The sequence below is a fragment of the Oryza brachyantha genome, chromosome 3 (genome assembly GCF_000231095.2).
Source record: "Oryza brachyantha chromosome 3, ObraRS2, whole genome shotgun sequence".
Classification (NCBI taxonomy): Eukaryota; Viridiplantae; Streptophyta; class Magnoliopsida; order Poales; family Poaceae; genus Oryza; species Oryza brachyantha.
This window is the reverse complement of record NC_023165.2, coordinates 28,275,760-28,289,163: the sequence shown is the minus strand read 5'-3', so window position 1 is coordinate 28,289,163 and position 13,404 is coordinate 28,275,760. Positions and strand designations below refer to the sequence as shown.

Genomic DNA, 13,404 nt, shown 5'->3' with positions numbered 1-13,404 from the left:
AATCATGTGTTGGGAACACAGGATTAAAGAGGTGATGCATGTAATGATGATTAAGGCAGGGATACTGCAGCTGAGATAGCAGGGGGGTGTCTTTGGCCTCTGGGTAGGGCCAGGGAGTGGCCGCTTTGGCCCTGCATTATTATTGCTTATGACTCATTGGGCCTGCTGATTAAAGCGAAAGACGCAGCACCAGCAGCAGCAGCAGTGTGGCGTATGTGAATGTGATGTCCCCAGGAAGATCACATTGTGTGACTTTCCTTTTCTTCTCCCGACATCGCAGGATGTGAGCGAGATTCCGGGACATGCAACAACACATGTATGTATGCTGTGCTATCCATCCAACTTTATTTAGGTTTCGCGTCGGTCGAGCTAACCGCCGGCCTGCTTGACGACTGACTACTATCGTAACAGCCAGTGTCATGTTAAAGATGTGATTTATATTAATCACATGAGCACCGGATAACTAAGAAGGCACTCTCTTCGGTTAAAAATATAATATTTATTATTTAAGATAAGAGTTCATTAAACTTCTAAAACTCCGACAAACAACTTCGTGTTAATATAAAGTTACGATATTATGATAAATAGTTTTCGACAAGAATGTATGTATACCATTTGTCTTATATATTTAAACTAAGCATTTTTTATATTTAATAAGTATTTAAAAAATTATCAATGGTAGTCCTAATCAATAAATATTTTTTACTTTAAACGATAAATATTTCGGACCGAGCATCTAGTACGCTATCAAAGTCCAGGATAGCATTAGCTCGCAGCATTATGGAAAGCACAGCTCTCTTGCTACGTGTGTTTCCATTCTGGAAACAGTGCCTGATTCCAGCGGTTCTCAACCTATCATCTCCGGTTAAGTACACAACGGATGATTCGTTGACAAAACATTATTAACACTCTGAAGTTAACTAGCATGATAATCACAATTGTGAAGAAGTAAAAAGTAGCAGGGCACTATGCAGATATCAAGACATTACTGAACAGGAGACTAATAGAGTAATAGTTAGTCCAAACTGAAGCATCAGGTGAGAAAAACAATAAACCATAGTAACATTCATCATTGCGATGTTCATGACACATTATAAGTCTCTAGTTAAGAGAAAGTACGGATAAAATATAACCAGTGGTATGATTGCCACCTGCGATTTGAAAATAAAAGGCGTATGATCAATTTCTTTTTTTTTTCACCACATATATGAAGAGTCTATTGATTTAGTCGACTTCCTCAATCTTAGGGCCAGCACCACTTCCACCAGCAGCCGGAGTATCAGGCCTCCTCCAATGGGTATCTATAAGCTATCTATAAGATATACTATATGATTTTTTAATGAAGAGAGATAAAAGCTATCTCTTAATCAAGAGATAGTCTCTTGCACATACTTTTATGTCAAGTGAGAATGATATGTAGGGTCATTTGTATTATGAGCTACTTGCTAAGAGCTAGACCATTGAAGAAGTTGTCTTTTAGATAGCTTAGAGATAGTATGCTATCTCTATTGTTGGAGGTGGCCTCATCATCCATTCCACCAGCCATGTCGACACCTGTACCCTGGTACATCTTGGCAATGATTGGGTTGCACAGGCCCTCCAGCTCCTTCATTTTGTCTTCAAACTCTTCAACATCAGCTAGCTGGTTGTTGTCCAGCCACTGGATCGCCTGATCAACCGTGTCCTCGATCTTTTTCTTGTCGTCAGCTGACAGCTTGGAAGCAATCTTCTCGTCTTGGATAGTGTTCCTCATGTTGTAAGCATAGTTCTCCAGGGAATTCTAGGCATCGACCTTCTTTTTGTGCTATTCATCCTCGGACTTGTACTTCTCAGCATCCTGAGCCATCTTCTCAATCTCTTCCTTGCTCAGCCTTCCCTTGTCATTTGTGATGGTGATTTTATTCTTTTGGCCAGTAGTCTTGTCTTCAGCGGACACGTTTAGAATCCCGTTGGCATCAATGTCAAAGTAGACAGTGATCTAAGGGACACCCCTAGGGGCAGGAGGGATTCTAGAGAGCTCAAATTTGCCAAGGAGATTGTTGTCTCTGGTTCTTGTCCTCTCACCCTCATAGACCTGGATCAGCACACCAGGCTGGTTTATCAGAGTAGGTGGAGAAGACCCGCTCCTTCTTGGTAGGAATGGTGGTGTTCTTTGGAATGAGCACAGTCATGACTCCTCCAGCAGTCTCAAGACCAAGAGAAAGTGGAGTCACATCAAGGAGGAGAAGATCCTGCACCTTCTCATTCCCCCTCTCCGCTATGGATAGCAGCCTGGACAGCAACACCGTATGCCATAGCTTCATCAGGTTAATGCTCTTACATAGTTCCTTCCCACCGAAGAAGTCCTGCAGAAGTTGCTGAACCCTGGGAATCCTAGTTGAACCACCAACAAGGACAACATCATGGATAGTGCTCCTGTCCATCTTTGCATCCCTCAGGCATTTCTCCATAGGCTCCATGCATTTCCTGAAGAGGTCCATGTTAAGCTCCTCAAACCTGGCTCTGGTGATGGTGGAATATAAATCAATACCCTCAAATAGGGAATCAATTTCAATGGTAGTCTGGGCTGTGGATGAGAGTGTCCTCTTTGCCCTCTCACATGATGTTCTGAGATTCCTCAACGCCATGGGGTTTCCACTGATATCCTTCTTATGCTTTCTCTTGAACACTCGGACAAAGTGGTTCACCAGGCAGTTGTCAAAGTCCTCTCCACCAAGGTGAGTGTCACCAGTTGTTGCTTTCACCTCAAAAATACCCTCCTCAATGGTGAGCAGGGAGACATCGAAAGTACCACCAAGGTCAAAAATGAGCACATTCTTCTCACCAACATTGGTCACCTTCTTGTCAAGACCATAAGCAATTGCAGCAGCTGTTGGCTCGTTAATGATACGCATAACATTAAGACCCACAATAACACCAGCATCCTTAGTTGCCTGCCTCTGAGAATCATTGAAGTAAGCAGGGACAGTGACAACAACATTCTTCAGAGTTGATCCTAGGTAAGCTTCAGCAATCTCACGCATCTTGATAAGAACTATGGATGAAATTTCTTCAGCAGAGAATTGTTTCTCCTCACCCTTGTACTGCACTACAATCATAGGTTTGTCCCCCGGGCCAGAAATAACCTTGTATGACCACATCTTGATATCACTCTGGACAGAGGCATCAGAAAACCGCCTACCAATAAGACGCTTAGCATCTGTAGAGTGGAAGATATATTTAGAAATTTCAATTGGGTTTATTGGCAGACATTAATTGAGAAAAAGGCTAGATAATGCTTTCACATTGAATAGAAGATAAATAAGTTCAGATTCAGAAAAAAAAACTATCAGGGTTTTGCTTTGAGTTGCACGAGTGAAGATATTGAACCATTATATCATGTTGTGGACAAAAGAGACTGTCCTATGCTTTATCATTATCATTCATCACAAAAGTTCTGCGTTTATATGCTAAAAGACAGCTGCCACCTATCAGCTACTATAGTTTTTTTCCCCAAAACAGGCAAGAAGCACAAGGTGAATTCAAGAACATCCCAGCTGTTGAATGAAGCTGCAATTGTCATAACAATTACAGCTTGCTAGCAAGAAATCATCAGGCAAAAAATGTTGGTGGGACAATTTTAAATCTGACATTATCTGAATTAGATAAAAAAAGTTTAGCCCATAGTGAATATCCTTCTGTTTTTTTATGGCGATAGTAACCTACTTTAATCAAAAAGTAACATAAAATAGAGCATTGGAACAATAGGTATCAAAAAATCAAACAGTGCCAACAAAAGCAAAATAACCAAGAAAAAGCATATATCCTAAATTGGAGGCACTAATATCATTTTAGTTTATCCACATTTTACAACACTATTTACATTAATACACCGACCTGTTTTCATAACAATTCTAATTTATGAGTGTGGGTGATAGTTATATTTAATGCCTGGACATATGCAAGTAATCTACTTATTAAATGCCTATCGATCAACACAGGTTGCGAAAAGGTGTACAGTTAATTATGTGTATTATACTTGTCGAATGACAATTATAAGCATATTTAGCAACTAAAATGTATATTTACGTACTTACATAAGAAAACAAAGTATGATCAAGAGGATAAGAATAAAAGCAACAAAAAAAATCTAGCTAATAATAGCAATTATATCTGTGCAATAAGCCAATAATCAATTTAAGCATAGCATGCAATAAGCCAATAATCAATTTAAGCATAGCAAAAACAGATCTATTCCAATTGGATGTTGGTAGTAAGCAAAGCAAGCCATTCAATAAAGCATGCAGAAAACAATGAATATGTAGAGTTGCACACCTAATTCAGAATGGATTACTAAATGCTACAGTATAACATTGCCGTGTTGCTTTTCAGTCACAAAAGTGCAGTTTGACTTCGACTCTTATTATCAGGAATAAAAGCTAACTTTAGTTCCAAAAACTGTTTTTTAATAACCTAGGCACGATTCAGAAAGCACTTCGACGTAAACCCTCGTGTGAACTCTGACTCGTGTGGTGTTGGGGTGGGGGCATTTAACTATTTATCACTTTTAAGATTGGATGATAATAGATTTGTTATTCGTTGTCGATGACTTATTAGCTCTCATGTGTCTATGATATATGAGTCCACTGACAAATCTCACTTGTAATAGTGGCAAAAGGTTAATAATTCTATTGGGGTTGGGGTCCAAACTAGTGGTGGGAATGAGTCTTGGGTGCCATAATTTAAGGAAGAAATTCAATGGACACTAATATATCAACCTTACTACAGTGGTAATATAAAATGGTTGCAAGAGAATTACGACCGAAATACAATAGACCTAGAACTAAATGTTACATGAACCTTATACTATATACCCCTAATTGCTGAACTACATAATATTCATCTTGTTGTTATCATTTATGACGAGATGTCTTGATAATATACTGAAAATTGCTTAAAATATAGGATAGCATCTTGTACATAGTCTACTCATAAAAAAATATTTCTTATTATTGTCATACAGGGATCCAACTACTACATCCATAGGTGTAGGGTTCGGTTGGCACCATGGTATGCACAAACAAGAAAGAGACGGAGATTTTTATATTAGTTCAGTCCTCCTAATGACGAGTAACAACCCTACTTACCAACTTGCAGACATCATCATCTGATTGGGTCTTGTTGTCTCCAGTCAAGAGAAGACAGTTTTGCTCTTATATGATCTCAAAGGGATTTGTACAAGTACAATACCTGAAACTATTTACTTGACTAGACTACACTGTAACTAGATGTTAACAAGATCATACGGTGTCTCATGACGAGGTTGTCATTGTCTTAGTCTAGTGTAGCTTATGTGTTCCTTGTAATTTATCCCCTCATGTCATAGGAGGTTCTTGTATTTATACGGCAGTATTTTCCTCATTCTCTAAGTAGGACCCAGACAGAACATTGCAGAATACGACCAAGCAAGCGTGTTCATACCCAAATCGGATAATGCATACTATCTTATCCTATTACACCTCATCTCCTTAATTGTATCCATTTTGAGTGCACATATAACCATATGTAGTCAACAAAATATGTCGTTTCCTGTATATATACTACCAGCACAAGATCATAGGGTATGACATATTTATAACACTAACACTTGTATTGGTGATTTTTGTTTAACTTTTATTTTTTTAATTTTAGAAATAATATTGGTAAACTCATTTTCAGACCTAAAACTTTTAATCACACACACCTTGCCTAATTGCAAAACAAGTTTCTGTCACAATTTATTTAAAATTAAAACTAGAAGGATTAAGAAAACAATAAGTTATGTATTTACTTAGTTCCCCTAACACATTGGAGATGCTATAATGTACTATATTCGTTTTAAAAATATAGCAACACACTAGCGTGATTAGATACCACATAATACTATCATCCATCACATTATAGATGTCATCACATACATACTATACCCCCTCCATCTTAGAACATATCCCATCCGTTTTAAAAATATAGCAACATAGTATTTACCTCTCCGTATTCTGAAATTGACGGAATTTATTTTAAGATGGGTGAAGTATATATATGATGGCATATACAATGTACTGATGAGTCGAACAATTATAGATTTTATTTGTTGGTTCTAGCCAAATTAGTGATTCTTATGTGATGTTTAATTGTAGTAACAAGTGACGGTGGCTCAGAATACATATGCTTCTTTACTTATCGCCCCGTCTTAACCAATTATAATCATCTCATTTAATTGTTTCAAACCTATTTTTTCATTTCTATCGGTCAAAATCATCCTCTCTTATCTCATCCCCTCTTTCTATATAGTTCACCCACAAAGATGGATTCCTAGAAGGCCACATCATCATGAAATTACAATCGTCCGATCTAAGCTGATCAACTTTAGATCTATCGCCACGTGTATATGGATTTCAGCCCATTAGATCCACTCATCCTTTTTAGCCAGCCCGCCATGGAGACAAAACCATAGATTTAGTCTCTATCCATCTGTAATTTTATCGATGGAGATGTCAACCGTTAGATTTAATACTTATATGGTTAGATACATACCTTCTATTCCCAGCTAGCTTCAGTTATCACTACCTTTTTACTATTTGATGTGATCAATAAAATAATACACCTTATATATTTGCATGTTTTATGTCTTTACATTGTCTTTTATACGTCCTTTAATTGGTATGATATGTATTTGTTCATTATGCTTGCGATCCATTACAAATTCAAATTCTTAACTGATGTTATGATTTTTATTACAAATCTAAAACTGTACGCATACCAATTGTTTGTATTGTTTAAATTTTTAAAATGTTTGTAGCAACGCACAAGATATCAACTAGTATTATACTGAGGAACACGATGCAAGCAAATCAATAGGAGTGGTCTTGGGTGTCACCGTCGGAGGAGACCCCTCTTTCTACCGTGTAGGCCATTTTCGATGAGACTCTTTTGCGTTTGCATTTTATTTTCTTATATCCCCTTATTTTCTTATGCCCCCACCGACGCCCCTCTTCCCCTACCCCTCCGGCGTCCTCCTCTCTCCCCCCTCTGGCGTCCTCCTCTCCCGGCGGCGGCGGCTCCGCGCCCCTTCCCCCTCCGGTGATCTAGCGACAGCGGCGACGAATCCAGCGCGCCCGGCGGCGGATCCGCACGGATCCAGCGCTCGGCGGCGGCAGGGGCGCACGGGGCACTTTCTGAAAGAAGAAAGTTTGCTTTAGCACTCACAGTGCAGATGTTTGGCCGGTCCCAGTGTAGAGTGAGAAGAAGCACGACAGCCAGCCAGACAGAGAGGAGGCGTGTCATCTGCGGGAAATTTTGGTGGCGTTCTCGGGCTTGTTCCTCGCTCCCTTGCCCGCCGCCCCACCCACCCGCTGCCTAGATCCCGCCCGTCTCCCCCCCAATCCCCCATCCCCGCAGGCGCAAGGTGGAAGCCTGAATCGAACCCTAGCCCGGCGACGGAGGAGGAGGAGGAGCGGCTCCGACTCGGAGGCGGGATCGTGCGGTCTGATTTTGCATGAAGGTACGGAAGCCCTAATGCAGCCTGCTGCCTGGATTGTTCGTAGGGTAGTTTGTTGTTTGCTCAGAGCAACACGCCGAATTCGTCCAGTCCAATCCATCTAGTTAGCTGTGGTTTTTATTTGATTGTTGCAACAGCAAGCTTGTTTCCCAAAATTTTTGGGGAAATACACGCAGCCTGCTTTTTAAGTCAGGTTTCCAACGATTAGTGGGAAATACTCTAATTTGGTTGATTAGTAGCTAGTAGATGCCACCTAGTTTGGACTTAGAGGTAGTATAGATGAGAAATTTCATGTCATAAATTGTCAGAAATGGATAATTACATAGTCCATTTACATTGCTTGGATTATTTTTCTACAAAAAGTTTCAGTTATTATTTTGCTCACAGATTTATATGTTTGATAGTACTGGATCTTCCGTTGTAGTAAGGATATCAGTTGCAGAACTGACAGGAGTGACGCTCATACAAGACAATATATACATATTTCATTTCACCATAGTTAGGTCAGTTAGGAACAGTCAGTGATGGCTGTACCTGTTTGCTAGTTCAATTCTTAGAAACTTAACATTAGTATTTTTGTCTACTTCTTTAATACCTCATGCTGATAGAATTCACTTCTTGTGATCTCATGCAGATTTGTTTTGTTAGCCCTATTTCCTGCTGGTTCGGTGCAACTGGTTTGAATTAGATTCTGTTCTTGCTATGCTTCGATAATCATAAAAATGGATAGTTCAAGCAAAAGCTTCCAGTCTTCAAGCAAACCTGTCAGTGATAGGAAGTATCAGGGTGCATTGGTTGCTTCTCCAACTAAAATCATTTCACCCAAGACAGTCAAGCATATTGTGCCAGCAAAACATTTAATCTTGAGTGGGGAGACTACAAGTCATTTGGCATCCTTTTTGGTAAATGTTGTTGCCCTGGAAGTAGTACGAAGATTCTCAAAAGCAAGATGTCCTTTTATATGGAATTCTATTCAAGCATTGCAAGTTCTTGGATACCCTCCATTTAGGTGGATTCAACAGTGGGCGCCACTCAAATTTATTGTGCAAGGCATTCAGGTCATTTTTCTTCCTAGCCCTTCAAGGCTTTAACCTCTTTTTTTAGATAATGGATAATGAAAGTAAAGGCCTTGATCCTCTTAATTTCCTTGATACATACAATTCTTATACTTCTATAAGCCAGTTCTTTTTTTTAAAAAAAAACTTAAGTGAGATATATTTCTCTTACTGTCTCAACTAGCATTTACCAAAAAGAACTGTCAGTTACGTTGACTAGCATCTCATATTCCACCTTTGACTCTTTTGGCTGCAACCATAACATGCTCTAAAGTCAGATGCAAGGCCTGAACTCTGTTTACTTATTCATGCTCAACCTAGACTAACCTTTTCACGGAGAATGTATATAGATCCAGTAATTTTATCTGTTAAATAGTTTATCAGGTTGCGATAATTTCTTTCCGCTATTGATATATTCTCTGTTGACAACAACAATAGACCATTCTATTATAGGTTTTTACATATGAAGAATTCCAACTGGCTTGGAGTTTATTTTGGCATAGGTTTTCCATTTATCCTGTATGTTGAGCTTTTTGAAGCATGTTCTGGGCTTGCACTTAGTTAAAGATTAAGAAACTAGAAATGACCATGCCTTAGTAATTTCTTCTGATGTACTTTTGCACTTAATGAAACAACATATACTTAGCTATTTACGAAATTAATGTAGAGCATCCCAGATCAATTCATGTGAACAATGTGATGGATATATCCATCTATGCTAAACTAAACGTGCTCCAACCCTCATTTTGAACATATTCGTGGGTTTTTAGTACATTGATGATTGGCGCAGTGTGAAAATTCTGTTATGCTGTTTCTCATTTGTTTTTATTATTTCTTCTGATATTTTTTCTCCAATACAGAAATTATCTACGCCACTGCTGTTTCTTTCTGTCACAACAACATTATGTGATCGGTCCTCTAAGCGCAATGATGAATTGGGTAGCAATACAGAAGCTCCTGATCGACCTTCTGAATCAGATGAAACGGCGTCAACTTCTGGTACAAGGTTGGTGAAGACTCGAGAAAAACACTAGAGAATATCTCTTAGCTGAGGAATCTGTTGCTAGTTTCTTTTCATTGAGTCATACCATTCTAGTTCTGACCATATCACACCACAATAATGAAAGAAAATTACGGAAAGAGGGTTATGTTTTCATCTAATGTTTTGTTTGTTGTTGTAGGGATGTTGCTGATGGCACAAAGGATACCGTGCCAGAGAACTGGCTCATATTACTGTTACGGGAGCTTGAGAAACAAGACATCACTTTGCCGGAAAGGTAAATTAAGTTTGTTTGTTGTTTAGGAGTGATATATTTCTATACGTATGAAATATTCCCATTCACGGTACAGGATAAAAAAGTTACAACATTTTGAAATGGTTCTGGTAATGAAGTTTTTGTTATTGTGATGTAGCTAGTACTATAAACATCAACTTACATTATAAGAGGGGAAATTGTACAGTTGTGTGATATAGGTCAATTGCAGCTTCATATATTTTGAATTTCATGAGTTGTACCTTGCGGGTTTCGCTGAAGGCTTCAAGCTATATAAGGCTATAAGCCCAATTTGGTTTGTGAGCTGGCACTGAGTTTATTTGCATTGATTTCAGTATGTAGTGCTCAAACCTGTCTTATTATAGCTGTATATACACACCAATACCCTGAGGCTGAGCTGCAAAGATGGCATATAACTTAGAGAACTTATGGGCATTTCAGGTTCAGTGAGGATGAACTACGGAGATTTTATGTTGCAGCCAATGGTGACTTTTCAAGCTTGCTCTCTTCTGTTAAGAAGACAATTCGTTGGAGGGAAACCTTCCACATACTTACATTGCAAGACCTCGAGAAGTGGTCCCATTTAGTTTTTTGGCATGGATTCGACACTATGCATCGACCCTGTTTAGTAGTTCGTCTTGGCCTTGCTTGCTCTAGTCTACCCCCTTCTGATAGACCTCGGTTTGGGCAAGCAGTAGGTAACTTCTCAACCTGCGTTTTATCCACACGTACATTCATGTTCTAGATGTCTTCATGTGATAGTATTTATCATCTTTGAACTGGGAAGGAGCATATAGTATGGAAATTGTTTTGTTGCTTGTAGGAAAATATATTCGTTTTCAATAAATATATTTCATCTAGCAACTAATGTGCATTAGCAGTTCCACAGACAGAAAGAATGCCATCTTTCTTTAACAACATTTTACCCAAGTTTTGAGCAGATAGTTGGATTCAGTCTGGCTGATTTACCTTTTATATCCCTCTTTGGCATGCAAGAAGAGGATCACCAGATAGTAATGACCAACATTTTCTTTTCAGTTTCTCAAATCGACAATGGTATTGTACACTTGACCAATGAAGAAGATCCGCGAATAACTGTTTTGCTGGACTGTCATGGGATTTCTCCATTCAGATTTCCAATGCAAATGATGAGGTCATTTATCACTATAGTTCAAGAAAACTATCCAAATCGTCTTGGGGTACTATTTATTGTGCGTCTTCCTCCTGTTGTCAGAGTTATTGCACAGACTCTTATTCAGGTACCTAACTTTTCCCACCTACGTGCCATCACATTAACTATTTAACTCTTCCTCTCTGCCATAACTGAACAAGAGCACGCCCAGCAGATATTTGTTGGTGGGGGCATAGTTCATTCATGAACACTATTGCTTGACAACCTCATCTTTTCACTTATGCTTATACTTATAAACCAAAATTTGAATTTCCAATCTTAAATTTGGAGTTGGTTTTGGGTTTTTTTCATCGTAGTTTATTTTTCAGCCTTTGCTTTTAAATTGTCAAAACACATATATAAAAGTTTTATTCATAAATTATTTTTTGTTTGCAAATATGCCATTTGGCTTTTTAGGGGAAATGCCAAATAAGGGCTGAGTTTTGACAATTTGTACTATCTGCCTAAATATTTCGTTTCCTTCCAAAATCTGTCTGCTACACTTGCAGTTGGATGTCTTGGGCGTTGGGCATTATTTCTTAAGATTAATTTTTCATAGAGAAATGGGCCATTCATTTTAGGGAACAAATCGAACAAGTATGGCTAGAAACCGGGAACAAGTCGAACAAGTATGGCTAGAAACCAGAACTACCATTAATAATGGCTACTCGAGATGACGATTCTGTTCTGCTGCCTCACCACATCTTATGATACTTATATATCCTTTCAATCTATGCAGGTTCTGAAACCATCCACAAAGCAGAAGTTGCGTTTTGAGGGGGAATCATATAAGAGGACATTAGCTGAGTTCTTGCAGATCGTGCCAACTATTCTTGGTGGCAAATGTAGCTGCTCACACTGTAAGAAGCCGCTAGATATTTCAGTAATGCAGGCAGGGGAGGGCAGCAAGAGCCAACCTCGCGAAATTACCATTGAAAATGGATCACCTGTCGCAAGCATGGACTTTGATGAGGTGGAGCTTCCATCCACTTATAACTGCGAGAATGTCATAAGGGCTGCTATCATTAGTGTTCTGATGCTGTGGGTCTTCATTGCATTTGTAGCTGGGATGAATGACCCAGAGTCCGTCTCATCCCATGCCTTCTAAAGAGCATTGCATTTTGGGCCATATCAATCAGGATTCACAGAAATACCAGCCCTGTGAAAGTAGCTGGAAGACTCAGTCGTGCGACATTGGCACATGTGGTTGCTAGAGGCGTTTTTAAGGCAGACTTTCGTTGTTTGTACTATATGCACCACGGTCGGCTCACCAGGAGGTTAAATTGAGGTGTGCGGTTCAGTATTGCCTCGAGACATATTCACACTTAGAACAAGACAATTCCTTTTTTGGGGTCAGCTTAGTATATGTTAGTAATTAGTTAATAAGTTTGCCCACTTGTCAAATTGTCATGGATGCTTAGCTAGCACCTACAAGGAAACTGTTTAAACCTATACTGCTCGATTAATCGACATATGAAATAATGTGTGTTAATGGTTTACAGCAACTTCCTGGGATATTCATGAGTGCTACTTAAAATGTGAGATTTCTTGTACGAGAAATTTTAATTTCAAAGTAGCAGTTGTTCCAAAAGCTGTTGGATTAGGTTCTAATAGCCAAGCATCTATTCCTTTCTCAATCCTGCTCTCCAAGCACCTCTCCGAGGAGCCTTCTTAGGCCGCTTCAAGTAGGAGAAGAAAGAAGAAATATATTAGAGAGGTGCAATACATTGTTGCTATGATGAAACTTCTAAGCACCTATGACTAATTTAGGCAATTGATGCCTAGATTGAAAAATATTGTAATTGATGTCTAGACTAAAAAAATATTAAGCTAAAACATTTAATGTCGCATGAAGCAGAAAGTTTGAAAAGAGAGATTTTTTTTATCCAATAGTACTCGCCTTAATTTAAGTTATACAAGATAGAATATTGGAGTACATTTGATTAAACTGGATTATATGTTTTATACTTTTATGAGAAAATTAGGGATAGATCTAGCCTAAGGGCAGCGGCGGCTTGAGCCCCCGCTATCCTCGTTAAAGCTATAGGAGCCTCCATTAAGATCCTCTAAAATTTTATAGAAAGATTAATGGAAATGGAGACTAAAACTTCAGACCACTCTAACCTCGTTGGCTAGATTCGCTATTTTATAAACTTTATGATAATATATACAATTTTTTCTACACTTCCTCCGTCCCACAACACAATATAACATATTTTGCCCATAAACTTTGTACTTAAAATATAATGTATTTTATGATCCCAAGATATCACTTTATTTTCTCCTCCATCTTTTGGCTTTTGATTTTGCTTATAAGCAAAAAATTATTTTTGTTCGACCTTAAATTTAAAGTTTATTTTGAGATTTTTTTTCACCGTAGTTTATTTT

General features: G+C 38.6%; 1 protein-coding gene and 1 pseudogene across 1 annotated transcript; one reads left to right on the top strand and one right to left on the bottom strand.

Annotated features, from left to right (window-relative positions):
- Positions 1 to 1,224: 1,224 nt before the first annotated feature.
- Positions 1,225 to 6,932, bottom strand: LOC102713459 (annotated as a pseudogene).
- Positions 6,933 to 7,037: 105 nt separating this feature from the next.
- LOC102711332 lies at positions 7,038 to 12,521 on the top strand. Its single transcript, XM_015835697.2, has 7 exons — positions 7,038 to 7,519; positions 8,151 to 8,574; positions 9,432 to 9,577; positions 9,753 to 9,848; positions 10,287 to 10,543; positions 10,884 to 11,104; positions 11,756 to 12,521. Exons 2-7 carry the CDS (start codon positions 8,239 to 8,241, stop codon positions 12,122 to 12,124), a joined length of 1,425 nt encoding a protein of 474 aa, XP_015691183.2. The 5' UTR covers positions 7,038 to 7,519; positions 8,151 to 8,238; the 3' UTR covers positions 12,125 to 12,521.
- Positions 12,522 to 13,404: the final 883 nt, after the last annotated feature.

What these genes read in the sequence shown, in the direction of transcription:
- LOC102711332 (XM_015835697.2), top strand. Translation starts at nt 8,239, where the DNA reads ATGGATAGTTCAAGCAAAAGCTTCCAGTCTTCAAGCAAACCTGTCAGT. An exon ending in GCGTCAACTTCTGGTACAAG is followed by an intron (nt 9,578 to 9,752) that starts GTTGGTGAAGAC and finishes TTGTTGTTGTAG; the next exon opens with GGATGTTGCTGATGGCACAA. An exon ending in TTGCACAGACTCTTATTCAG is followed by an intron (nt 11,105 to 11,755) that starts GTACCTAACTTT and finishes CAATCTATGCAG; the next exon opens with GTTCTGAAACCATCCACAAA.